Source organism: Dreissena polymorpha, chromosome 15 (assembly GCF_020536995.1).
Source record: "Dreissena polymorpha isolate Duluth1 chromosome 15, UMN_Dpol_1.0, whole genome shotgun sequence".
NCBI classification, from domain to species: Eukaryota; Metazoa; Mollusca; class Bivalvia; order Myida; family Dreissenidae; genus Dreissena; species Dreissena polymorpha.
This window is the reverse complement of record NC_068369.1, coordinates 66,151,303-66,173,442: the sequence shown is the minus strand read 5'-3', so window position 1 is coordinate 66,173,442 and position 22,140 is coordinate 66,151,303. Positions and strand designations below refer to the sequence as shown.

General features: G+C 34.1%; 1 protein-coding gene across 1 annotated transcript; it reads right to left on the bottom strand.

The window, feature by feature from the left end:
• Positions 1-1,683: 1,683 nt before the first annotated feature.
• On the bottom strand, positions 1,684-21,968 carry LOC127860989 (U6 snRNA-associated Sm-like protein LSm2). Its single transcript, XM_052399321.1, has 4 exons — positions 21,897-21,968; positions 11,409-11,476; positions 11,071-11,161; positions 1,684-3,358 (listed from the first exon to the last, which is right to left on the bottom strand). The coding sequence occupies exons 1-4, from the start codon at positions 21,897-21,899 to the stop codon at positions 3,230-3,232; spliced, it is 291 nt and encodes a 96-aa protein (XP_052255281.1). The 5' UTR covers positions 21,900-21,968; the 3' UTR covers positions 1,684-3,229.
• Positions 21,969-22,140: the final 172 nt, after the last annotated feature.

Sequence of the window (22,140 nt, the reverse complement as noted above, 5' to 3'; positions counted from 1 at the left end):
GCAGACAACATATTTCCCAGCATGCAAAGGGTTAACTGATCTACTGATTGATGAGTTACATGCCCTTTACATAGCCATCCCATACGCATAATTGCCACACATGCTATTAGTTTGTGAGCAAATGGCTGTCCAGTTAGCACAGTGGTTGGTACATTCGCTTCTCACCAAGGCAACCCAGGTTCAATTCCCGTTCCTGGCAGCATGTGAGTTTAATTGGTGGTTACCATACCGGACAGATGGGGTTTCCTCTGGGTACTCTGGCTTTACCCGACAACACAAGACCGCACCATAAATGAAAATCTTTCAGCAACATGAAAATAGCTGGAAATTGCAGCTTTAATTTATCATTCGTCAAAACTTTTTTTAGGAGTGCTAAGTCACACTCTGGGTCCACACATAATGCAGCCTCTCATTCGGAAAGGGCCTCATAAACCTCAAAATACATACAACGTTGTGAGAAAACTACTCCTGTATATCTCAAGTGGTTAAATTTCAATTTAAAATGTGACATCCACATGAAGTGTATGCACTTCAGTGAATGAGTGATAGTTTAAGACACAATATTCACTTGCATTGATCCACATACTCCTAACATGTGTGTCCTTTAAACTTTGATAAAAGCATGACAAAGTGTCATGCGATATAAATTATATGTGTTGCAAAGCTGGTTTGTTTATATATGGCACAAGTTCAGAAAACTGCACGAAAATTATTTTAAGGATATAAAGGTTGTACTGTCATTCTTCACATGGAGTGACAAACTGAAGGTTGTACTGTCATTCTTCACATGGAGTGACAAACTGAAGGTTGTACTGTCATTCTTCACATGGAGTGACAAACTGGTGGTATTGTCCAACATTCTTCACATGGAGTGACAAACTGGTGGTATTGTCCAAGGCTAAACATCAAGCATTATTTTAACCCTTTGCATGCTGGGTAATTTGTCTTCTGCTAAAATGTCGTCTGCTGAATTTCTAAAATAAGCATTTTCTTCATTTTTTTTCAAAAAATACTATCAGAATAGCAAAAGTTTGGATCCAGATGAGACGCCACGTTTTGTGGCGTCTCATCTGGATCCAAACTGTTTGCAAAGGCCTTTAAAATTCGGCTCCAGCGCTTTAAGGGTTAAATTTCATAATTTCTCTTCAACTTTTTTTTTTATGTCTTCTGGTCTGAATTTGCCACTTCTGACGTTTAAATGGCTTTACAAATGTCATATTTTTCACTTTTCCATCTCAAATTGTTATCAAAAACATTTCAAAGTGACAGACTTTTGTGTTCAAGAACTTTTTAATATCTTTAAATATATGTATACAAAATAAGAAAATCAATATACAAATGTTTTTTTTTCATAATTAAGTTATAACAAAAAATGTAACACTTAAACATTTGATCAGCTTGTTTTTAAACTTGTGTAAAGCCATTTGTAGGTGTAACATACAAATTAAAAACAAAGTTTCACAGTAACATACTTAAGGAAAGCAATTCAAAAAATAAAATTACACTTGAAAGCAAAATACCCAACTTTTTGAAAGGAACCATACAGTAACAAGCAGTGTTTGTTCACAATTTTGGGACGTGGGCAAGGGCCCTCATCAAGTGTTTTTAACATATTTAATGAGGTTCAACTCATCAAGCTGGTAAAGATGACGACTAAATGATGCAATTAAAAAAAAAAAAAAATTGGGGGGGGGGGGGGGGTAAATTTGGGAATTTTAGGCTTTCATTTCACTGACCAAAACTACCCTTGTCATTGTGTTTTTTAGTTTGTTTAACTTTCTTATTCAGCCCATACTTCATATGTTATGATTTTTTGAATAAAATATAATAAAATACACGACATAGATTAAACATTCCATCATTTAAAATGAAACTTAACATGCCATGGTAATATTTCATGAAAGTTAATGATTTTAACTTCAATTACGCACAGAATCTGTAACACAAATTCACACAAATATTTTTATTATTCTTTGAGAAAATTAATCTGCTAAAATTGTCAATCTTGCCAGCATATTTTCACATAGATAGTAATGAGGAATTTATAATGCAGAATGACAGGGTCCTTTTCATTTTAATGCTCCACCCTTTACAAATATGTCCCACCCTTTAATTTCCATTTTTCATTTGTCAATTCTCTCTCAAATAAACACACCCAAAGTGTTTTTTATTGGCTATTGTTGATTTTATAGAGTAGCATACAGTAGCATTCTTTTATTTACATAAAATAAATTGTACTAATGAAATAAAGTTATGGAGCACATACTGAATGCAGGATTCCATATAGGTACTTTACTTGTTCTATTATTCTTATAGATACATTCAAAGTCTAGTACAGTTCAAAAGGAATTCTCCGAACAGAGAGATTTTTCCAACCACGTAGCTGTCACACATTTTTCCAACCACGTAGCTGTCAGACATTTTTCCAACCACATAGCTGTCAGACATTTTTCCAACCACGTAGCTGTCAGACATTTTTCCAACCACATAGCTGTCAGACACTTCATTTTATCATCCTCCAAGCACCTCTAACAGGTATTTTTTTTTAAATCTCAGCCCTATATTTTGTTTAGCAAATCTTCAGACAAGAATCTTAGGCAATATTTTTGCACTCTTCTAACAATGATAAATATTATTCGAAGTTTCTACAACAGAGTTATTGGGGCACAGATGAATTTAAATCAGAGATCTGGGAAAATGGGGTTTAATGCATGTGCTTTAAGTGTCTTCCCAGATTAGCCTGTGCAGTCTGAACAGGCTTATCAAGTATCACACTTTCCGCCTACACAGTATTTTCGCAGGATTCCTTGTAACAAAAAATGTAATCAAAGCCAAAAGTGTTGTCCCTGATAAGCCTGTGCAGACTACACAGGCTAATTTGAAACTGCATAACCCATTCATGCCTAGCGTCCTGAAAAAAGGACACTGCAAACAGCGTAAACCCAGATGAGACGCCGCATGATAAGGCGTCTCATCTGGGTCTACGCTGTTTGCTTAAAGGAATTTCTGTAAGAATTGTTCTAAATATAGAAATAAATATACTAGACATCCCTAGTTTTGAAAATAAATCGATCCAATTTACAAGGATGGGATAGTCCACTGGGCATAAATGGGTAAAGCACATGCATTAAACACTGTTTTCCCTGAGAATGGCTCATATTATTCAAAGTTTTGACAAAAGTCCCAATGAGGCACTGATAGATTGAAGCTTGCAATCTTCACACACCCATCATCTCGTCTTGTTCTGAGCTGCCTCTTTCCTCGCAGCATCTTGCAGCAACTGTGTGTCGCACTCATCTGGTGGCAACTGGACGTAACGAACAACTGACCCTCGGATGAAACAGTTCTTCACTGACAGCTGAAAACAGTTAAAATGTTCTTAACCCTTTAAATACTACTCAGATAAATAATTTTATGTGTTTGTAGTCCCTTAGAAAATCCATTTAAATTATGGACTGTTTTTTAATAGATTAAAGTTTTAAGGGCCTTATTTTCAACCCTAAGATACTGATGAGCAGCAAACAGTATAGAACCTGAACAAACTGCTAGTTTCTTGCAGGCTGTTCTGGTTTTATGCTGATTGCAAATTGTCATTTTGCTTCTGAGTGGGAAAGGGTAAATGCACCTTAAAGGGGCCTTTTCACGTTTTGGCAAATTGACAAAATAAAAAAAAATTGTTTCAGATTCGCAAATTTTCGTTTTAGTTATGATATTTGTGTTGCAACGCGAACTGATTAAATTATTTTGAGAGTTCTGTTGTTGTCGTTTAATTTTGTGAAACTACAAAGATTGCTTATATAAAGTATAAATACGTCCGTCATATATACTTGGCAGGATGACCGAGCGGTATAATTCGTTTTTACTCCAGGACTCCAGAGGTCACTGGTTCGAGCCCTGATGAGGTTTACATTTTTTTCTTTTTATGTCCCCCACTATAGTAGTGGGGAAAAATATTGTTTTTGCCCTGTCTGTTGGTCTGTTGGTTGGTTGGTCTGTTTGTTGGTTGGTTGGTTGGTTTGCGCCAACTTTAACATTTTGCAATAACTTTTTCTATATTGGAGATAGCAACTTCATATTTGGCATGCATGTGTATCTCAAGAAGCTGCACATTTTGAGTGGTGAAAGGTTAAGGTCATCCTTCAAGGTCAGAGGTCAAATATATGTGGCCAAAATCGCTCATTTTATGAATACTTTTGCAATATTGAAGATAGCAACTTGATATTTGGCATGCATGTGTATCTCATGGCGCTGCACATTTTGAGTGGTGAAAGGTCAAGGTCATCCTTCAAGGTCAGAGGTCAAATATATGTGGCCCAAATCGCTTATTTTATAAATACTTTTGCAATATTGAAGATAGCAACTTGATATTTGGCATGCATGTGTATCTCATAGAGCTGCACATTTTGAGTGGTGAAAGGTCAAGGTCATCCTTCAAGGTCAAATATATGGGTAAAAATTGTGCATGTAATGTCACTTATGCAATATTGAAGCTAACAATTTTATATTTGAAATGCGTGTGTATCTCAAGGAGCTGCACATTTTGAGTGGTGAAGGGTCAAGGTCATCCTACAAGGTCAAACATCATATAGGGGGACATTGTGTTTCACAAACACATCTTGTTTTAAATTAAATTCTTGATTTTTTACTGGAGCTTCTTAGATCCAATGTTTACATTTATTAATATAAAGCAACAAATGACAAACTTCAAAATATGTCAACATCTCCCTTCTCAAAAAAGTGTGTGAAATGTACGTTTTAAGTACGTTTTGCGTGTGTTAAACGTGGCTGTATTGGCACTGCGTTTTTTGTGCGCTTTTTCTTACCGAGTGAGTTTTTAACAAAAACAAACAAACAAGAAAATGTGCACTTTTTGTGGATAAATGTGCGCTTTATGTGCGTTATACGTGCGCTTTTTGTAAGTGTGTTCAATGTGCGCTTTTATGTGCGTTAAACATGCGCTTTTTATATAAGTGCGTTTTTGATTACCATTTGTGTGTTTAAAATGTGCGCTTTTAAGTGCGTTAAATGTGCACTTTTTGTGAGTTAAATGTGTGCTTTTTTTTATTTAAAAAGCGCACATTTAACTCACAAAAAGCGCAGTTATAACCCACATAAAAGCGCACATGTGTGTTAAATGTGCGCTTTTATGTGCGTTAAATGTGCATTAAACGTGCGCTTTTTATAAATGCGTTTTTGACTGCCATTTATGTGTGTAAAATGTGCACTTTTAAGTGCGTTAAATGTGCGCTTTATGTGAGTTTAATGTGCGCTTTTTTATTTAAAAAGCGCACATTTAACTCAAGAAAAGAGCAGTTATAACCCACATAAAAGCGCACATGTGTGTTAAATGTGCGCTTTGATGTGCGTTAAATGTGTGCTTTTTAAATAAAAAAGCGCACATTTAACTCACAAAAAGCGCACATTTAACGCACGTTAAGCGCAGTTATAACCCACAAAAAATGCACAATTTACGCACATGAATGGCAGCAAAAAACGCACTCACAAAAAGCACACATGTCATTAAAGGTGCATCTTTTGCCTTAACAGTTCATTCAATTATATGCTGTTAAAAGTTTTTTTTAATTCAGATATGCAATAAAAACCAATAATTATATAAACATATATATTTGTGTATTTTAATAATTACAAGATAATTCAGTTTTATACTTTAATGTACACCAACATTTTTAACATACATGAGTAATTAAATATCAATGGCAATTTGATGAAATAAATATAAACATAATTTGATTATAAATAAACAAAAAATAATAGCATACTATAATAGCATGTACAGTATATACACACGAACAGCTATATACATAAGAAAGATGCATATCAATCAAGGCCTGTCAGCATTTCTTTGACGCGGCGGAGTGCAGCTCTCATATTTCTCTGCATGTCTGCCACCAGCCGGTCAAACTTCTTTGCAACTATTATACTGTCATGGCCTTTGCGCGATGCGTCTCGTGCATGATCTCATTTGATCAGGTCCTGAAAGATATTTTATAATGTAAGTGTTGAATATTGCTGTTATGGTAATCTTGTTGCTATAAAAATTATAAATTTAAATCAAAACTAGTTTGTTTGCTTGTTGTTTTTGGTTGTTTATTTTGCAATTTTAATCCCCTGATCACATGTGACTTTACGCTTTTCATAAATAAATACGTTTGATAGAAAATACTGTTCGAAAATGTACCAAGATACGTGGTCTCATTTTGCTGTGTGGACTGGTCGGAAGTGTGACACCTTTAAAATGCAATAACCAGTACCCTGTTTAGTTTTACCTCTAAACAAATCCAGCTTTTCTTGGTCAAGGAGAGGGCGCGGTTTTCCCACTCCTGTTCTCCTCATGTCGACCAGCTTGTGCAGGGTAAAACCTGGTATTCAAGTCCATACATCAGGTAGTCTCTCTTTTGCTCCCTTTTTTGGCAGGCGATGCGATGATGCACATTCTTTCCAAAGGATCTTCTGATCAATGTAAATTTCATGGTCACCATGGGGTTTAACCTTTAAATTTAAAAGTTCTCATTTAATATGGGGGAAAAATCTGTTCCTTAATGACCAAAAATAGGTATAAATAACTTTAAGATGACAATAACCATAAAATACAGCCATAATAATTCAAATGGTGTTGTTTTTCTTTAAAATTGCATTACATTTACTCATCCATTTACATTTCTCAGTGACAATACATAAATATGATAATGATCCTAATTAATTCAATAAACTAAATAAATAAGAGATGCAGAATTGAAAATACGAACCTGTTACAACAGACTGTTCTTCAGTATTCCAAAAATACAGGCAGTTGTTGAACTAGACCATATCACTTTATATGTCTTTAACCACCCACTTTTAATATCCTTTGCAACAAACTTATTGTTGATTTACACATTGTAGTAAATAAACATTTTTCTCATCACACAATACTTCATGCTGAAAGTATTTCAAGACATTTTACACTAGAATAATAAGTCTTAATTCTAGCTTAAAGTCAGTTGCTGATGCTGCTTGTTTTCAAAAAATAACTTCCTATCTGTGGTTCTCAAATAGATGGTGCCTGAACAAATCAAAAGTATATCAACACCCCTTAGTTAGGCTTAGATGGAGGACTGATTGGGACTGGCTATTCTCTTATCTGATTCCATGCTGTGTCTAAGCCAAAAATTTCATAATTTGAGAAATACTGATAAGGCAGTCATTTTAACACAAAAATATTTATTGAATAATACACAGCACCCTTAACACATTATATTTAATAGTAAATATTTAAATATAACATGCTGAATGGTTTTAGCAAATAATATTAATAGTTTAAATATTATTTTAATTGCCTTTTAAATGTATGTTAAAGGGATCTTTTCACGCTTTGGTAAATTGACAAAATTGAAAAAAGTTGTTTCAGATTCGCAAATTTTCGTTTTAGTTATGATATTTGTGAGGAAACAGTAATACTGAACATTTACCATGGTCTAATATAGCCATTATATGCATCTTTTGACGATTTTAAAACCAAAAAATTATAAAGCGTTGCAACGCGAAACGATTTAATAATTTGGAGAGTTCTGTTTTTGTCGTTAAATTTTGTGAAACTACGAAGATTGCTTATATAAGGTATAAAATACGTCGAGTATGTGTACTAGGCGGAATAGCTCAGTAGGCTAAAGCGTTTTTACTTCAGGACTCTGGCAGGACTCCAGGGGTCACTGGTTCGAAACCTGCTCCGGGCAATGTTCTTTTCCTTTTTTTAATTTTATTCTTGATTTTTTACTGGAGCTTTTACGATCCAATGTTTACATTTATCAATATAAAGCATTTAATGAATAAGTTAAAAAATGCCAAAATCTGTGAAAAGGCCCCTTTAATGGTCAATGTGGTAGACATTAATTGTATTAGGGTATAAATATCAGTATAAGAAAGTTCAAATATTTATTTATGTTGAGGAAATATAATTGATACTATCAAGCCCACATAATACTTTTAACACTTTCAATATTTTTAATTAGTTACACACAGTCTGATTTAGGTGGAAATTTTTAGAAATGTTTGAGATGAAAACGTAAGCAATAGGGTATGCATTGAAATTGTATGATAAAGTATGTAAACATTAAACAGGTTAATATGGACAACCAGTAATTATTCAAACTGCCCCTTATATTATTACAGGTTACTGAGATATATGTCTATGTTTATTCATTTGATGTAAATAAATTGTTGGAGCCTGCAACAATTTTGTTTTTTGTTCAATTTCTGTACAACATTTGCTAAACGGTTGTTAAAGACGCACTTTTTAAGAAGTGTGTTAAACATGTGTCTTTTTAGATACATCCGTTTAAAACAGATCATATGATAAAAACGCACTTATGAAATAAAAGACTAACTTATGCTTAAAAAAGACGCACATCAAAATAGAAAAACGCACTTTTGTGAGAAAAACCCACATCTGTAAACCTTAAAACACACTTCTTAGATAAAAGACGCACTTCCTAAATAAAAGACGCACTTCTTAGATAAAAAACACACATTTTGCTCACATCTACACTCAAAAGCGCACTTACAGATGAAGAAAACACACAAAAAACGCACTTTTTCACTAAAATAACGCATTTGAAAAGAAAAAACGCACAAAAAGCGCACTTAAATGCACTTTTAAACACTGAAAACGCACATATTAACAAAACACACACATTTAACGCACTTTAAAGTGCGCTAAATGTGTGTTTTGGTAAAAAATGCGTTTTTATTTGACAAGGGCTGTGAAAAGGCCCCTTTAAGGCCCATTATAATGTCGGGAAAGCAGCTGAAAAAATTGGCAAGTGCCAAATACATAAATTCATTATTACTTTAGGGACATTAGTTTTTGTTTATTAAGTGGGTTTACTAATCAACAAAATTAACACAAATACATTGGAAAATTTACCATTGCAAATTCATCTATTTTTCTAAGCCAGAAATCTTCAAATTTACATGTGAATGAAAGGCTTTTTTGAAAAAATATGAAAATTAATGCCGATGAATATAAATGACTTGGCAGTAACTAAATTCAGCGACACTTAGTCTGACTAACTCATAATTTGATCCAATGCAACACCACGTTATAATTGATCCAATGCAACACCACGTTATAATTGATCCAATGCAACACCACATTATAATTGATCCAATGCAACACCACGTTATAATTGATCCAATGGAACACCACGTTATAATTGATCCAATGCAACACCACGTTATAATTGATTTAATGCAACACCACGTAATAATTGATTTAATGCAACACCACGTTATAATTGATCCAATGCAACACCACGTTATAATTGATTTAATGCAACACCACGTTATAATTGATCCAATGCAACACCACGTTATATTTGATCCAATGCAACGCCACGTTATAATTGATCTAATGCAACGCCATGTATAATTGATCCAATGCAACACCACGTTATAATCGATCCAATGCAACACCACGTTATAATTGATCCAATTCAACACCACGTTATAATTGATCCAATGCAACACCACGTTATAATTGATCCAATGCAACACCACGTTATAACTGATCCAATGCAACACCACGTTATAATTGATCCAATGCAACACCACGTTATATTTGATCCAATGCAACACCACGTTATATTTGATCCAATGCAACACCACGTTATAATTGATCCAATGCAACGCCACGTTATAATTGATCCAATGCAACACCACGTTATAATTGATCCAATGCAACACCATGTTATAATTGATCCAATGCAACACCACGTTATAATTGATTCAATGGAACACCACGTTAATTAAATTATCAATAGACAATTATAAAAGACTATTGAACATCATGAATGAAATAGAGTTTTTATCTCCATAAGACAACTTGCATTTGAATTCTGAACATGTATCATTTTACCATGTGTGTCTTTTATATTTCTGTGATAAGACTTGTACTTTTGTGACTGCCCTAGTGTAAGGCTGATAAAAAAACAGCCTTTAACTACCAGTATTCAAAACAGGTTTTTGAAATTTAAGATAGTAAGTCAAAGTAAGATTTAAGCTGGTGAAAGCAACAAAATCCTAAAGTAGACAATATTTTAACATTAATTATCAAGGAATAGGGTATGGTTTTAGCTGTACAGTATTTAACCCTTTTAGTGCGGGAACCGAATTTTAAAGGCCTTTGCAAACAGTTTGGATCCAGATGAGACGCCACAGAACGTGGCGTCTCATCTGGATCCAAACTGTTTGCTATTCTGATAGTATTCTTTGAAAAAAAATGAAGAAAATGCTTATTTTACAAAATCAGCAGACGATATTTTAGCAGACGACAAATTTCCCAGCATGCAAAGGGTTAAAAAAAAAATGCACAACATGCATATGCATCAGTGATTTTTGTTCGCTTTATATTTTACAGCCTGTGTCTTTTTGATTGGGGAAAAAAAGCGTGATAGACCATGAAATTGGGGAAAAAGTAATCATAATTTATTAATATGATTATTAATAACAGTATACCAATTGTTTATAAGTGCATGTTTAACTGCTTTCTAAAATTTATGTTATAAAGTGCTAGAAAATTTAATTGCTGTTAGTGTATAATAAACTCAATAAACCAATTATTGAGTTTTTAGGTAAAGTTATTTATTTTGGAAATTTTGGTCAGTATTTTTTTGGAAAAAATGTCATTTTTGCCATTGGGAAACAGCCTTTTTTACTATTTGCAATTGGGAAAAAACCTGTAAGAGGCTGTAATTTTGGGCCAAACAAGAGCTGTGTTTGTGAAACACAATGCCCCCTACTGCGCCACTTTGAAGACATATATTTGACCTTTGACCTTGAGGGATGACCTTGACCTTTTACCACTAAAAATGTGCAGCTCCATGAGATACACATACATGCCAAATATCAAGTTGCTTTCTTCAATATTGCAAAAGTTATGACCAAGGTTAAAGTTTTGGTACAGACAGACACACACAATGACAGACAAACAGGCCAAAAACAATATACCCCCGATCATTCGATCCGGGGGCATAAAAAATCATCATGTATTTGCCTATATACGACTGTTCATACCATGTGGGGGTATTTATCCGGGTCTGTGACACTGATATCTGTAAGTTTGATGTTGAGAAACTGGTCTACAGAATGCAATGTACCGCATATGCTGCAAGAAATAAGAAATAAATAATTGATACTTAGTATGACCATATGGTATACATTGTTTTATAAGCATATTAAACATTTTAGCTGTCTTACAACAATACATACAACCTCATAAGATATTTACACCAGAAAGCCCAAGTTAAAAATTTGATCGTAAATATAACTGTTATTTCTTATAAATGAAGGTTTGACCTTTGAAAGGATACTACAGTGTACCTTTATGTAGGTATTATAAATTATTTATCTACCTGAGATCATTTTTGAGTTCGACAACCACATCTTTACCCACAAGAGACTTGAAGAATGAGTAGAACAACTGAAACAGAACAAATGTATTTGAGTCGCGTTTTGAGAAAACTGGGCTTAATGCATGTGCGTAAAGTGTCGTCCCAGATTAGCCTGTGCAGTCCGCTCAGGCTAACCAGGGACGACACTTTCCGCTTTTATGGTATTTATAGTTTCAAGGAAGTCCCTCCTTACAGAAAATCAAGCTTAGGCGGAAAATGTAGTCCCTAATTAGCCTGTGCGGAGTGCACAGGCTAATCTGGGACAACACTTTACGCACAAGCATTATGCCCAGTTTTCTCAGAATGCGACTCATGTACATTGCATTAAGAGGATTTCCAAAACATAGAGCATAATAATAAGAAAATAAACAAGAAATCGTCGGAGACGGGTGATGCTCCCCAAAGTGTTTTTTTGTCACACTATTGCACTATATATTCAGATAAAAGGAAACGTCTCGAGGGCACAGTAGTAGGGGGGACAATAATTTTTTTATAGAAAATTTCAAAGGGCCATAACTCTGTGAAAAATCATCCGACAACAACCCGCTGATAATATGCACATCTCCTCTTGGTAGTGAAGCTTCCCATAAAGTTTCATTGAATTCCAGTCATTAGTTGCTGAGAAAAAGCCCGGACAAAAATTGTGCAGGAGGAGAATACAATTTGTTAAAGATATCTTGAATTACAATCGAACATTTTTAACTGGAGCAGAATTTGAACAAACACTTAGCACTGGTGTAAACTTTCTACAATTTAAAGGAATACTACAGGTTATTAAAAAATACTTAGGATTGCTTAAACTTGATAAAATCTCAATAATTATTATTGCTTCCCAATCATCTCTGGATATATTAAGCCTATATTGTTGCACAACAAAAATAGCTTACATATATATAACATATTAATACACAACAATGAAATTCCAACAGGCCAAGTAAAATGGAACAGCCTTTTCAGTATTGAAAGCTAAGATTGGGTAGTCTTCATGCATGGGTTTTTAAAATCACAAAAGATTCATACAACCAATGGTTCCAAGTGAGACTGACTCACAACAAACTAGCCACAAATAATTTATAAAAGAAAATGAAAATAAGTGACTCAGACAAATGTACTTTCTGTAAAGCAGAAACAGAGACTCTTGACAAGTTGTTCATTTATTTTGGTGTTGCAATGTCATACAAATGTTTTACATCACATTACATCTGCTATTAAAAACCTTGATTACAATTTCAGTTTTGATTGTAAAACATATATATTGGGATCAGTTGGTTACCACTCTGAAAATTATAAGATTGTATGTCTTGAAATAAAACGCTTGATTTCTAACTGTAGACGTAGAATGGTAACCCATACAATTCATGGTCTCCAAAGTAGCTGCAAAATAGCCGAGCTGCAGTTATAAAAAAACCCGCATTTAACCAATAGTTATAAAAGTTCTTGGGAATTGGTCGATTCTCTTTGTAATACTAATTTACTCTCATAAGTGTTAGTATTTTTTGTGTTATATTTGTATAGCCTTGACATACATTATTGTAACATGAATGATTGTACTGTAATTTCTTAGTATTCAAGCTATGTTTGTATGAAACTGTACGATTAGTGCTGCAACAATATACCGGTATATTTGTATATATCGCAATACGCAATCCGCATATTGTATTGCGATACGATTTTCATCATACCGGTACGAAAATTTTACAAAAATTCATTCACATTTCGTCCAGAAAAGCCATCTGAAATAATGATAACAAGGAAAACAAAACAAAGCAGTGTAAATATTATTTTTTTCGTAAAAATAGCATTCTGAGAGTGTATTATACGGAGTAGCGTTGTTACATCGGGGCATTCGTTCGATGCCTTTGAACAGATTATCGTTGAATTAATTGCGCACAGCTGTAAATGTTTCGTTCGATTCTGAATTGAGCATTATTAAATTTGTAATCCGAATTTCGGAAATACGCTTCCAAATTTTAATGCTATTGCGACAATAAAAAATTCTAGCGTCAAATAAAAAGTGCTTTATCCTTTGTCTCAATAAAAAGCGCGCGAAAATTATACAGACATATAGAACGTCGCATGGAAAGTATGGGTGTATTTTGTGTTGTATAAAAAACGGGAACATCACCTCAGAAGAATTACGCGTGTTCAGTGGAAAAAAACGCCCCGGTTGGACGTTTTTTCATCACATCTTTAAATAGTAACGAATGCCAAAATGTTTTTGATACTGAAGAAAATTCGCGAATGTTTGTGTTTCTTGTTATTCTTGAGCACATTTATAGTAAATATGTACCAAAATTTGCTTTAAAACTGGAATATTCGGGATTATCGGGTAATTGGCAAGTTATAATTTTGGTACAAGTTAGCAATATATTGTGATATATTGCAATACGGGTTTTTGAACTGACAATATATTGCAATACGGTTTTTGGCGTATTGTTGCAGCACTATGTACGCTGCATGTTGGCAAATAAATGGTTAAAACAAGAGTTCCGCGGTCGGAGATGACCGCATTGAAGCCGGATTTTTTATTTAAATGACAGGAAAGTACCTTTCGTGTTTTTGTCAATGCAATACTTAAATTACTGAAATATTGTTCAAAGGTCAAAATGAAATGTAAGTACTTTTCAAGGCATGAGCAAACCTTGTGTTATGTTTTGAATGCATGCATATACATGAACAACAATAACATTTAAGGTCACAAATATGAACTTGAATTGACAATTAGGAAAGTTTGATCTCAATTTTTTTATTAGCAAATTAGTAACATATTGTTTGAAGTTTCCATCAATTTCAGTATCAAATGTAAGGAAATAAACTTAGATGAAATAATACTATTTATTGTTTTGCTTTCACATACCTACACAGAAATCCAGACAGCCTTATGATCACTCCAAAAGGTTTCTATCACACCAGTTCTAGCAGATAGATTGGACACATAAATGTGCTTGCAAACCTTCATGTCAAGTTTGAAGACTCTATGTCCAAGCATACCAAAGTTATAACAATTTTAACATTTTAACATTTAAGGTCACAGTGACCTTGACCTTCAAATGAATGACATTGAAATGACCAGTGGTCATCTTCTAGTACTGGCCAATCTTTATTTCAAGTTTGAAGACTCTAGGTACAAGCATACCAAAGTTATAACATGAAATAAGAACTTTAACATTTTTACATTCAAGGTCACAGTGACCTTGACCTTCAAATGAATGACCTTGAAATGTCCAGTGGTTACTTACTAGTTCTGGCCAACCTTCATGTCAAGTTTCAAGACTCTAGGTCCAAGCATACCAAAGTTATAACAACTTTAACATTTTTACATTCAAGGTCACAGTGACCTTGACCTTCAAATGAATGACCTTGAAATGTCCAGTGGTTACTTACTAGTTCTGGCCAACCTTCATGTCAAGTTTCAAGACTCTAGGTCCAAGCATACCAAAGTTATAACAACTTTAACATTTTTATATTGAAGGTCACAGTGACCTTCACCTTCAAATGAATGACCTTGAAATGACCAGTGGTCATCTGTTAATCCTGGCCAACCTTCATGTCAAGTTTGAAGACTCTAGGTCCAAGCATACCAAAGTTATACCATGAAATAAGAACTTTAACATTTTTACATTCAAGGTCACAGTGACCTTGACCTTCAAATGAATGACCTTGAAATGACCAGTGGTTACTAACTAGTTATGGCCAACCTTCATGTCAAGTTTCAAGACTCTAGGTCCAAGCATACCAAAGTTATAACAACTTTAACATTTTTTATATTGAAGGTCACAGTGACCTTGACCTTCAAATGAATGACCTTGAAATGACCAGTGGTCATCTGTTAATCCTGGCCAACCTTCATGTCAAGTTTGAAGACTCTAGGTCCAAGCATACCAAAGTTATACCATGAAATAAGAACTTTAACATTTTCGAGCACGCCGCCACCCCGCCCGCCCGCCCGCCCCCCCCGCCCGCCCGACAACATCAATCTATAAGCCGAGATTTTTTCGAAAAAAATCCAGCTAAAAAGTATAACTTTAAGAAAACAACAATAGATGTGTTTGTCAGATACACAATGCCCCCTATTGTGCCGCTTTGAAGCCATATATTTCAACTTTGACCTTGAAGAAAGACCTTGACTTTTCACCACTCAAAATGTGCAGCTACATGAGATACACATGCATGCCAAATATCAAGTTGCTATCTCCAATATTGCAAAAGTTATCGCAAAACTTTAACCAAGGTTAAAGTTTTGGGACAGAATGACAGAGTGACAGACAGACAGGCCAAAAACAATATACCCCCGATCCTTCGATATGGGGGCATAAAAACTGCTGGTTAACCCAAGTCAGTGTCAAATGAGACCAAACAGTTGCATCAGTCAGGATCTCAGTTTATTAAACAATTACATGTCCCAGCTGAACAAAGGAGGTCCCTAATGAGCACTGACAGTGAACATTTCACAGAAAAGGCATGTAAAAGAAAAATTTAAATGAGTTTGTACAATTAAGAAGCAAGCAATTTAAAAATGCTCTACAAAATAATGACTTTTCTCAGGGGGTTTTCAGCACTGTCTGCGCCTCCGGAAAACGGATGCACTCCCAAAGCAAACGGACCTGATCCCAAACCGAAATTATAAAAAAAATTCCCAATTTCCCCCCCCCCCCCCCAAAAAAAAAAAAAAAAAAAAAAAATTTTTTTTTTTTTTTTAAGAATGAAGTGTCTTATAACTTGTGTGACGAACCAGTGTTTGTTTTGGTCAAAAAAATTTGCTATAAGGTTTTGACTGTTCAGTTCTTATCACAGAGTGTAACTGTAACTGAAAAACAAAACTGCAGTACTTGAATTAACGTTGAACATGCCCAATTTTGCATCTGTTTACATAAAGAAGACAAAATAACAAATAAAAACAAATTTATTTGTTAAACCACTGAATTATTTAAGCATGATTAATTCACATTTTTTTCCCAAATGAGCCATTTCATCAAAGCAAAATTTCAAAAATGACCAATTTTGTCGATAAAAAATTCCCAATTTGGTCAGACTCCTTTTCCCAAAATAGGCAGAAAAAACCCTGTTTCTAGTGTATTTTTTCCCTGAGGTATGCATATACATGTGATATAGCATTTGTCAAAGTGTCTATGTAGCTCAAGTGATTCTATGAATGCATCAGTGAAAAAAATTGAGTCTGATAAATATGGCTATTTGTAAGGGCTTTTTTCTTGACTTTGTGAAGCTGCCCTGGCCCCCTCACTTTATGAAAAAATGAGTCGCAAACTTTTCAAAATTGTGACAAAATGAGTCGCGAACTTCTCAAATTTGTGAAAAAAACAAGTCGCGAACTTATTGGGAAATTCAGTTGGTTAAGAATAAGTATAGTAAAAGCATGTTTAAAACTTGCATTATATTGAAATGTCCTAAAATAATGCATTAAAATCATACTTTTATTGTCTTGACACTTTCTTTCAACAAATAAACACCTACATTTAGATCAACAATATTTTGACTGGTAAACTCTATCTAAAATCATAACAAGGGACAAAATTGTCACAAAACCAGGTTTTCATTGTGAAAAAAAAATCTGATAAAGGGAGAAAACTCAAACTGAACTTTTGAAATGAACAAACAAAATTAACCCCCTTTGTAAGTTTGTTTTAAAAAAAAATCTATTTTTAGTCGTGGCGACCTTGACATTGGAGATATTGACGTGATTCTTTCGTGCGACACACCGTCCCATGATGGTGAACAAATGTGCCAAATGATTTTAAAATCTCACAATGAATGACATATATATAGTTATGGCCAGGACAAGCTCATTTATGGCCATTTTTGACCTTTGAACTCAAAGTGTGACCTTGACCTTGGAGATATCGACGTAATTATTTCGCGCGACACACCGTCCAATGATGGTGAACAAATGTGCCAAATGATTTTAAAATCTGACAATGAACGACATAGTTATGGCCCGGACAAGCTTGTTCCGCCCGCCAGCCAGCCAGCCAGCCCGCCCGCATTCGCCAATCTAATAACCAGTTTTTTCCTTCGGAAAACCTGGTTAAAAAGCCTTAACTGGTTCCCCGTTGAATATAACCGTTGACTATAATATAGAGAGTAGCGATAGATAAGGAGAGGTAATCAATCTAAGAAAAGGCTAACCCCTGTCAATATCATGTCTAGTTAATTAACTTATGTTACAAGGTCCAAACAAAAAGTCTGTTTCTGGTCTCCTTGGGAAAAAATACAGGTCGGTAGGTAGGGATTTTTTTTTATTTATTCTCGGGTACTACAATGGAAGGCTACTAAAGCTTATAATATAACATCTTATACGAACGAAAATGAAAATTTTTAATTTTTTTTGGCGACCACAATAAAAAGTTGAGGGTGTTGCCGATTCGGGAGACACAGTCGGACGACCGGAAACGGACCTATTTTTTATTTTGGCCTAAGAAATGTAAACCACTTATCTTATTTTTTCAGATTTTACAAAGCATAAATACATACATTATGATTTGTTTGAATATAATTTTTATTATTGTGCATCATGAAAATGCATTAAAATCAATGTTCATATGAATGGATCACAGTTATACTTTAGTTTAACCAATATTTACAATTTTAAACGGATCAGAATAACCAGTCTTGCTCTGGATTATCAATACACAAATCATGTGCTTTCATTTGCATCAAAATGTCAAATGACTTTCCTTATAATTTATTCCATGTCTGTATAGTGGATTGTAAAAACACGTAACCTTCTGTAAAAATCTTTTGTTTCTTTATTGTAATCCAGAATTACAATAAGTTGGGATTATTTGATGTTTTTTTAAATCTTTTTAATACAGAAGTTTTTAACAGTTTAAATGGCCATTTATGTTAACAATCACGGCCATTTAAGATTTGTGAATTGACAGTGTAAAAATTGTGAAATGTCCGTCCACGGCCAGTCTCAAAGAAGGAAACAAAGGTCTGTATGTATATATCAGAAAATCGATACAATTAGCGGGCTTTTGCCCCTACAAGAATACAACAAGATTTTTCTGAGTTTGTTTATTTGAGCTTATCTACAGATAAAGGACATTTCATGCTTTTGAAAATGCAATAAAGTGCAATGCGTATTGCTTCAAAGGATTGTAGGACAAACAGCACCCGGACAATCGGCACCCAGTGTTTTTTTGCATATGCTGACAGTCGGCACCCTGTAAATTTGAATACACGGACAAACGGCACCCTATTTTAAGTCCCCAGTCATAGCTATATAGACAGAATCGTTAGAAATTGTGTTTTTATTGAGGATATCACTGAAAATCCGGTTGAAATCGGTTGAAAACCAACAATATAGGGATTTTAATTTTGGGGTCGAGTACGGTCAAGTACAAAAACGTCAATATAAATAATACCTGACGGACATTGCAATAAAAAGTACCATCTCTGTGTATTGTGGTGTTTTCATATTATATATTGTATACATGTACATATATTTTGTTTGGGTAATGGTGAGGTTGATAGGCCCCGCTTGAAGTAATACATCGGATACACCGGTTTTAAATTTTAAATCGATTCATGCTTGTAATTGATTAAAACAAGCGACGACGGTTAAAATGTTTCGTTAACAAAATTTGAAAATTCGGAATAAAAATCGGTGAAACGAAACGTATTTGTAAATTGTAACGACACATAGCGGTAATTTCGGGGATAATTAGTGGATAGCGATTAAATAATTATTTCATCAAGAAATGTTCAACGTAATCTTATTGCAGAAAACAAACAGTGTGAAAAACAAAACCAGCCAACAATATTCGCAGGGATTTTCAATAATGACGATTAAATAATAATTTGCGACAAAATAATGCAGATCTAACAGTTACCGAAAATTGGTAAAGCACAGGGAGTTTAAAGAAATTTTTTGAAATTTATCACTTCTGTCGGACACTGATTGAAAAAAACGCTCTAGGCCACGATGTCGCGATAATTGGTAAAGCACGGGGAGATTTAAGAAATTTTCCGAAATTTATCACTTCTGTCAGACACTGATTGAGAAAAACGCTCTAGGCCACGATGTCGCACAAATTAATTGACGCATGTGTGACAATACACAGGGTCGAGTGTGTACACAGTAATCTCGATATCAATTTTTCCTGCTTGATGCCCGATTTGCACGCGTTTTGCACTCTCCAGAAAACTTGTAGAGGCAATCTTTTGTTTATGTCGTCGAATAAAATAATCACAATTTTTTCTTTTCAATTTTAAGAAATAATAGCCAGTTAATAAAATAATCGCCATTGTCATTAATGTCTGGCATCAGCGTGAACACTGGTTGTTTATTTTTGGTGTTTTCACTTCAAATACACTTATATTTGTTAATGCAGCATCAACATGCTAACACAATATCGCGGAAAGAGAAAAATAATGTATTTAATGTCAACCGTACTTTCGTTTGACAATTTATCATTTTAATTTCCTGCAACGATATCTATTCATACGACACATGAACACTAAATCCGATCTTAATAAAAAGACAGTTCCGCTTTGTAAAATATCGAATATAGTATATATTTTTTATAAACAACTGGTAACAAAATGAGTTGCAGATAATTAATCAGTTACCACATTTTAACTAACTCTTTTGGCCTGTTTCAGTCTTCACACTAAATATTTTAGACCAATAGCCCTTCGTGCTAATCAGATAGAATTTTTAATAGCCCGAAGACAGTTTCAATAGCCCGAAAAGGTTAACATACATGTTATGACTTTTTTGGCTCGTAGCAACAAAAATATTCATTTCCAATCAGAAATTTTTTCTAATGAGTAAAAACATTTGCCTGTCCCATATTCAACAGACTGTATTATTTATTTTGATAACAACAGCAAAGGCATGCTCTCCGGACATCTCCATATCTCAGTGTTTCAGATTGGCCCCAATTTCCTCAGGACAGGTTTCCTCAAATGGCTAAATGGTCAATTTTTTTCAGGACATTTGTCCTAAATCATGAAACAATTTTCATACAGTTTTGTAAGCGCCCTGAGCCCTAACCTATTGTACTTTTTTAGTCTTTCTAGTTGCAATTTCTGGTGAAAACAATGCAAAATATTATAAATCATACCATCCGTATCACCGCATGTGTATTCATCATTCTATAGACATTTTCATAAAGAATGTCGAAAATAAATTTTAATCGACAAAAACAAAACTATATCCAAAAATAACAGTCCGAGAATATGAAAGTGTTTTGCACATGAAATCAAATGTGCATATCGTATGATTCAAGAAAAATGAAAACCAGTTACCTAGCAAATACGTAATAAATATATAATTTTGTTAACATATTGCTTAAATATATGCTATTGCAGTGCTTTATTTTGCTAATCGAACATTTAAACTTTTCATTTGCAACGTTTCCTGACTTGTACGATTTTCGGAAAGTAGCGAAGATTTGTAGTCAGTTGTTTTTCTATCCGCAAACCAATCAAGAATCAATAACAAAATAGTCCATCTGCGGAGTCTCCGTAAGAGTAGAACTCAGACATGTTGATTGGCTAACGACTTGTACCGACTACTTCCATTGATTATGTCTTTAACCCAAAGTGGCTGACCGGTGTTCATGTATTTTTTTTACTTTGTTTATTATTTTACGCTAAAATATTCAATCAAATGGTCGGGCTATTTAATATGCATTTATGATTGACCGACCGTCCTAAGAATTGACTCGGGCTACGGGCTTATAGGCTAATACAAAGACTGCTGTTTATTCTTCTCAGCTCCATTGTCTTTGATATTTGTAAATTGTTTAGAGGTAATATTAAACAAATTAGCAGATAACGTTAATTAATCCACACTTATGTTATGTATATAAAATTTTGGACTTGGACTTGGTTTGATAACACAGTTTGTTGACGGGGTTTATTAATCATCTCTTGACCAAACCAATTAGCGGATTAGACAAATTAGTTCAACAAGGTGCTGATGGGCTTTATCGATCACATTTAATCGGGTGCCGTTTGTCCAGGTATACAATTAAATCGGGTGCAGATTGTCCGTGTCGACAAATTTACAGGGTGCAGACTGTCCGCGTATGCAAAAAAACACTGGTCGCCATTTGTCCGGGTGCCGTTTGTCTGGATACTACTTCAAAGGTAAGCAAACTTGCTCAACAGGTGTATAATCTTGTCAATAACAAATACTTATTAAGGGGAAAAAAAGAAAGCATGGACAATATACTAAGAGCACAAATTCACATGAATACAACCCAATTACTCAATGTTTATTTCTAAACAAATCAGTGACAGTGCACTTATGTATCTTACCGCGAAAATACCTTACATCTTATATAAACGGTATATATTGATCTTGGCATGCAAACCTCTGTAATCCAAATAAAAAGAAACACTCCGATCCAATAAAAACAAGCTCTTTTAAATAATAAGTGTACACCTATTTTTAAAATATGGACAACTTTTATTTACCATTTCGCCGGTTCTTCGTTTTTATTTCAGATCTCGTAGAGAATGAGATTTTGATATTATACTCTCTAAATCGTAAACTTAAGTTAAATAAAATCAGCATTTTAGATAGTTTAATATATCATCAGATAACACATTTTATTTTCCTTATATTCATTAATGTGAATAAATTCTTTCTTCTTATTTTCATAGTTGTGATTAAAAAATAAATGATCCTTTTACTTTTCGTTAAGAGTAAGAGTTCGTG